The 6,817-nt window shown below is 35.4% G+C and overlaps 1 protein-coding gene across 1 annotated transcript; it reads right to left on the reverse strand.

Annotated features, from left to right (window-relative positions):
• Window positions 1-303: 303 nt before the first annotated feature.
• Window positions 304-4,909, reverse strand: LOC120333467 (snaclec 1-like). Its single transcript, XM_078119385.1, has 7 exons — window positions 4,775-4,909; window positions 4,288-4,462; window positions 3,786-3,884; window positions 3,497-3,606; window positions 2,196-2,477; window positions 1,553-1,591; window positions 304-1,166 (listed from the first exon to the last, which is right to left on the reverse strand). The coding sequence occupies exons 1-6, from the start codon at window positions 4,830-4,832 to the stop codon at window positions 1,575-1,577; spliced, it is 741 nt and encodes a 246-aa protein (XP_077975511.1). The 5' UTR covers window positions 4,833-4,909; the 3' UTR covers window positions 304-1,166; window positions 1,553-1,574.
• Window positions 4,910-6,817: the final 1,908 nt, after the last annotated feature.

Consider the following 6,817-nt stretch of genomic DNA (forward strand, 5'->3'; position numbering starts at 1 on the left):
TCATCTATTGTTACGTAAAATGGTATCGCACTCATTGTTGATTATTTCTTACAAATATCAAACATGTCTTATTTTAAGAAACACTGGTCTAATCTCTGGTTTACTGTTTCTAAATTTATAGAACATCTCAGGTTGAACTGATGCGGCATTAATTATCTTTACAGATTGAAACGATGTCACAGTAAAAATAAAACGAATTGTCTTAACGAAATTTTGTCTTAAGAGCCCAGCGACAGGTAAAACATGCCACATACACTAAAGATGAAACGCACTAAAACGTGCGTGCGATGTACCTTTCTATTCATTCTGAAACTACGTCGAGGCCGCACGCCATCTTTCCCCGGATTCTGATGAAATATAAGATAATTAAACAATGTAAAGTACCGTACTAGATTATGGTTAATCAGTTTTCCATTCTATCATAAATGCATTCCTTGAAATTCTATTGCAGATCGTCTATTAAAATTTTTGTGGTGCCCCCATTTTCTTGGTGCCCTGAGCACGTGCTAATTTTTCTTGAATCGGTAATCCAGTACTGCATATAATACCGAATTTTTGAAATGTTAAATGTCACGCTACTAGTCAGCAGTTTAGCTGCGGTTGTTTAACGTCAAAAAAACGTTTCGATGATCATCAAGGCATTCCAAGAACGGATTCGCGAAAACCCGTGTAAATCCCTCTACCACATGCACAAGAACCTGCCAAACAAATATTTCATCCGTAACTGGTAAACGAAGTATCCTAACTTGACTAAATTTCTAGGAGAATACCAGCCATTCTGACCTATGCTATATGGAGAGCGGACCGCGTTATATTTCTAGGCTGTGAACTATTATAAACATGACGACAAAGAGCTTGATTTCATTCTTTTATTTATTCCATAATAATTTGACTTCAACCAATTACATTTCGATTTAATCTTCAGAATAGTTGGTGTTGTTTAGATATTAGTAGACCAGACTTTGGGCACGACTCCTACAAGAAAGGCTGAAAGGCACGTTATCAATGGAAATACGGAGATAGATAATACAGTAAGAAGCTGTCAACACACACACATGTAGCATGATCAATGAGGTATTCAACGAATCAAAGAATATAATAACAGATCATTCGAAATTATCATAATTTTCACCAAAATTAGTTTTTCTTCCATCTGCATTCGTGTGCTGCAATACAAAAGTTGTTCTTTATCAGAAGTATACAACTAAGAGGTTTTTTTTGGAAAGCGAATGGTTGAGACGAACAATAGATGCCAGATATAATAATGGAAAGATGTAATGAATCTTGTGTTAAGCAGTCCAAAAATGGCGGCATTGCACAACATTGTCAAAACTTTTTTCGATGCTTTCAGCCAGCTTAAAATTCATCGTTTTCTACATTACGCAACAAAATATATTAAAACGCTAAAAATGTAAATCTCTGACTTCATATATCTGAAGCAAAGGATTGGAAATCAATAGCATTAGAATATTTGAATTAATTTGAACTGACTGATAAGCATTAACTGGTGAATCAAACCACGTGTTCCGCCAAATAATAATCGAATACTTACGATTTTTCACTTTTCCCCAGTCCTAATTTTTACGGAGAACTGGAAAGAAAAAACATTGGTTAATTCTTACAAAGTAGAAAGTTATCAAATTATCTTATCGAGTTTTATGTTTTGTACATTACCTTTGCTGTTTGTGCTAGATATACACCTGTAAAGCTACCTCGCTAGACATCACATATATATAACGTACTATATGACTGTAGTGAAAGGGTCTCTTAAACTGGCCCATTGAGATCTGCTGTACAAAGCCCCGCCAACGTTCAAAACAGAAAAATTAATAATTATCTAGTCAGGGTTTGGGGTAGGAATGCAGATGGCGCTGGAAATTCAAACATTTAAACAAATCCTATTCCCGACTGGATAATTACTAATTTGTTATTTTCATTCACTTTTGTTAATTAGCTTTTTAGTGCTATACTAGGCGTAAAAAATAACTGATGCTGAGATGAATACCTGTTAAAACAAATGTATTTATTTTTCTACCAAAGTAGACTGACTACAGGGACGAAATAGTACAGAAGTGTCGAGAGACTTTGAAATCTTTATAAATTCATTTAAAGCAGTCAATCAGAGCTCAGTTGTGTCTTTAAAAACGTCTAATCTGATATACATGAATGAGGCTCACTACTGGCCAAAATGTTACCTTCTAGTTTGGCCATTGCCATCACTTTTTGCTCCAAGCCATCAACAAATTTTGTAGCAGAGCATGTATAAAATCCTGCATCTTCAACTGTTGCATTTTCTATCACAAGAGTGACACCATTTGTTCCTGCAACTTGATGAACTTTTTTTCCATTTTTGTACCAGGTCATTTCCGAAAGTGCGTTGGATGCAGAACAGTCAATTTGGACGTTGCCAGATTCGTATACAGTAGGATCTTCGTTTGAAAGTGTCAGCTGGGCTCTGGTATCGCCAATTTTGTTTTCTGCGGTTTATAAAAACAGTATACCGGTAGTTATTTAGAATAATATTTTCTCTGTGACGATTAGGTTTTCACACGCAAAATCTTATTTTTCAAATATCCCCAATTAAATACAAGGGAGCTATGCTCAAATATATGGACACGTTTACCGATTCCAAGAAAAGCACCAAAATTCAAAGACATCAGTTATAACAGTGACTGCAAGTCCCGCTTTTACGAGACAGTTACGAGTTAGTTCAGTGTCACCGCCCTGTGTTACGGTACCGGAACTGCCCTATCTTCAGAAGTTCCTTTCTTGTGACAGCGTGAATTGAAATTGCAAGATGGTCCGAGTCACTACTGTAATATAACACCAAGTACGGCACTATTCGCCATTCGCCAGTCCAAAAATCTTAGCAAAGCAATGATTTCGTTACGAACCATCGACGTTCGATGGCAGCATATGCGTCCGCAGAACGTTCGTTGACGTCATAGCAAACAAAAACAAATCTCACAGAGCTAACAGAAATATTTGTAATAAATAAAAGTAATGGCTTTCTGGAGAAAAATTTCACCCTTAAACCTCGGAAAATTTCGAAGCAACTGGTCCAGTATTGGAAGAGAGAAGTGATTTTATCATGACGAAGAATATGAACAAGAACAACAACATAACATTGAAACGATCGTTATGTACACTTACGTGTCCAGTAAATTGAAATGAAAGGTTTCAAATGAAAGGTTTCAAAGTTGTGGCAGGCAAAAGTATGACCTTTTATTAATGTGACAGAATAGCAGAAGCAGCTCAATTTTTCAACAAATATTTGACTAAAGCACAGTCCCCGCATTCACAAATAAAGGAGACAACAAGGCGAAGTTACGGTCAGCCAGTGAAGGGATAAGAGCTACAGATCCAAATTTCTCGGAATTATATCAACAAGTTCGACAAAGTCATCTTGACATCAAAATTGTCATGGAAATGTTATAACTTAATTTTTTCATATTGGTGAAGCAAATACCAGACATGTACCTAATTATTAACTAACCTCTTTGGCAGATATAGCCGTGTGGTTCATCACATACCCGTTCGTACCAGAGGTTTCCATCGGGAGAAAATCCACAGTTTTGTGTTTCGTCATAAGTTGGCTCTGCACCCCTGCAACGTATGTAAACTTCAAAATGGTGAAGCTCTAACTAAATCGACAATTTGTTGAGAAACCGGACGACGTACCGGCAATAAGTATTTCCACTTCAGCGCATATTCGCAAATTGTTACAATTGTTGTCATAATTTGATAACAATATCCTTCAAGCACACAAAAAATCATGTACAAACCAATATTGTGGTACGGCGTCTACTCTCGTTCCATCAAACCATGACCATGTCTGTTCGACAAAATTGTCTGAGAGCCCGATCCATACGTCTCTGGTTTTCCTGTCAATACATTACATTCATAAAAAAAAAAAGATAGTCGATTAAGTATTCCAAAGTCAGTGGGAGACGGGCTTTACACTTCTTAAACTTTTATCTCTTTACCGAACTTGTCTGTTGTATCTTATATATCTGTTTGTGATATCTATATGAGAAATCGAAATAAACTATTTACCAACTTATTCATAATTCAATTCGTCCTTTATCTTATTAAAACAATACAAGGAAATGTAACTTACAATAATTCCTTTTAACAATAAAATACAATTACTCTCTAACGCTTACAAATTTATATCAATATCTCACAGCATGACACTAACTTAACCATAAATTTTGATCAGCAGATTTATTGAAATTTAAATTCCCCAAAATAAACATCAAAAGAAAAACAATCAGCTTCATTTACCATGGCTCAACAAGTTGCCATACTGTAAGTTTCGCAGTATCGTCAGTAATTGCTACCAAACGATGCTTTCCGCGGTAAGAGCAGGCACTCACAGCATCATGGAATGATACGTGGTCAACGTCACCAGTCCAGAATGTGTATTCTATTCTGTTTCTCGTAAGCGTTGATCGCAGGGCTTGAATAAATAAACATAAATGTAAATATGGCTTCGAAACGGTTACAATTTTCTTTTTTATCTAACGTGACTGTAATGATTTGCTTCAATGCTCATGTGCTGATAAATTGACAACACAAAAATAAAAATAAAAATTTCAACGCAAGTTCCAATTTTTATTTGAGTTTTAATCTGGTATGGAAAATAAAGTTTTTCGTTTTATACAAGGTTGTAATTATGAAGATTAAAAACAAGTAAAATACAGCGTTGTTATTTTCAGTCAATGTTAGTCTTGTGAATACTCATGTCTCACGAAAAAAGTACACGACTTACCTCCTTGTCCTAAGCCAATCAGTCCAACAAAGACCACAATAAAGCAAGATTTATTCATGTTTCACGATAGTCTAATGATATCTAAAAATTATAAACACACTTTAATGTCTATCTTCTTTATAGCTTGTATTCGGTTGGTATTACTTAATATATTTGGATTTTTTTTTGCCGTATATTTTTGTTATATTTCACTGACTTAAAAATTTATTCACACTTCCATTTTTTTATTAAAGTATATTAAAAATAAATATAGTTATTCTATTCGAGTTATTCAATGAACATCAGATTTAATGGTCACACACATTTTCATTCAATTGACAAAGAGTACTGACAAATAATTTCGTTTAAAGCATTCTTATTCATCGGTGGCCCCTGGTTCATTCCAAGGTAAGGTATAGAACATCCAAGCTGGTTGTTCTGGCCTAACGAAATTATCCTGCTATTTATAATGATTCATCTCGCTGCGGTATTTGCTATAATTCTATTTCTAATGCACAATTGGCTACATTTCATTATTTTATCTGTCTGCCTAAAATAAAGCCCCGTGGACGTGTGTCAATAGGCATTGTCAAATTAACACATCACACTTCTTGTAAGTGCCAAATATGATTTATGGTTATGAGTACGTAACCAAGTTGAGGATTAAAGCTGAGATATCAACATATGTTTCTAAAATCGATAACAAGCTCTTTCATACTTGAATTCTCTTTTTTAAACGTTCCCATCTTGTGTACACAACATTATCAGGAGTTATGTAATATAGAATTTTATGACACATGAACTCAATCTGTATCAACCACACTTCGCATGGTGTTTCTGAGTTTTGGAAGCGTTTTCACTATTTTTTGCTAGAACCCTTTTCATTTAGTGTGGCGACATATGTTCAATTGGTTATCGGTATAGAGCAAATGTACTCGCGGACCGGCAAAAAACTGAAACCACCGGAACAGAGAAGAATAGCATATGTTTGCGTAATATAAAGCAATGTCCGCTTTTAGACAAAAACACACACAACCTTTCAGACGAAGACAAACTGACAAATAATATGCCGGCCAAAAATTGAAATGGGTGAAACATAAATAACACCATATATTTGCGTAATGAAATGCAGTGCTGGGCACCCATTATGAGTAAGAAAGGCACACATAAAACATCTCACATAAAAACATGTACATGCAAAATCATGTACAAACATAATTAACTCTAGTGAGAATTTTGCTACAGTTTTGTTTCCACTATAGGATTGCAAACGAGGCCTCAAAAAAGTTTCTGCAACACGTAGCTCTGCAGCGGCGCCGATTTCCTTACTTCGTTTTAATTAGAGCTGGTGATGAAAATATTTTTTCGCTCAACGCATATAAGTAACTAGTTGAAAATACGGACAACATTTTGATTGCTTAGCAATGGGTATTCTTTATCAAGAGACATCCAAAATTGTGACAGTGATTCTTTTTTAAATTTGGACTGTAAATTAGTATCTCAATTTTAATTAAGCTTTTTCTTTTTCATCTGGTTTATCATATTAATTCCCCTCCAGTTGATCGACGCCTCAAACGAAATGAATTTACATTAAAATGACAGAGTCGTCGGTAAACTGGCAACAGGCTCAAAATACTGAAAAAGATCTTAGCGGCCCATGCTTTTTGAGCGTCTCGTGACCAAGTGCAGGGTCGCAACAAGTTCATATCCTACTGGAATATAATACTGTTCTTGAATTTTTTTTCTGGTTCAAACAAAGAAATATGTATAACGCTTTATATGGATGGTCATATTAATCATGAAAAGCATGTAGAACTGATAAAGCACGATTGCCAATTTGTAGGTTTCTGAATTTTGCGAGATTTGATGGAGCGCATTCACGATGAATCGGAGCCTAAAACGTGGAATATGTGATTACTCGGCACCAAGATGTCACGAAAGACGTCGCCAAGATTTCGCAAAAGACGTCGCAATAGGACGGCGGAAGAGAAATTGCGTAATAAACCAACGCAACCCTGTATTCGGTAAAGCGATTGAGACGGCATAAAAACAACAAAACAACGA

Source organism: Styela clava, chromosome 13 (assembly GCF_964204865.1).
Source record: "Styela clava chromosome 13, kaStyClav1.hap1.2, whole genome shotgun sequence".
Lineage (NCBI taxonomy): Eukaryota > Metazoa > Chordata > Ascidiacea > Stolidobranchia > Styelidae > Styela > Styela clava.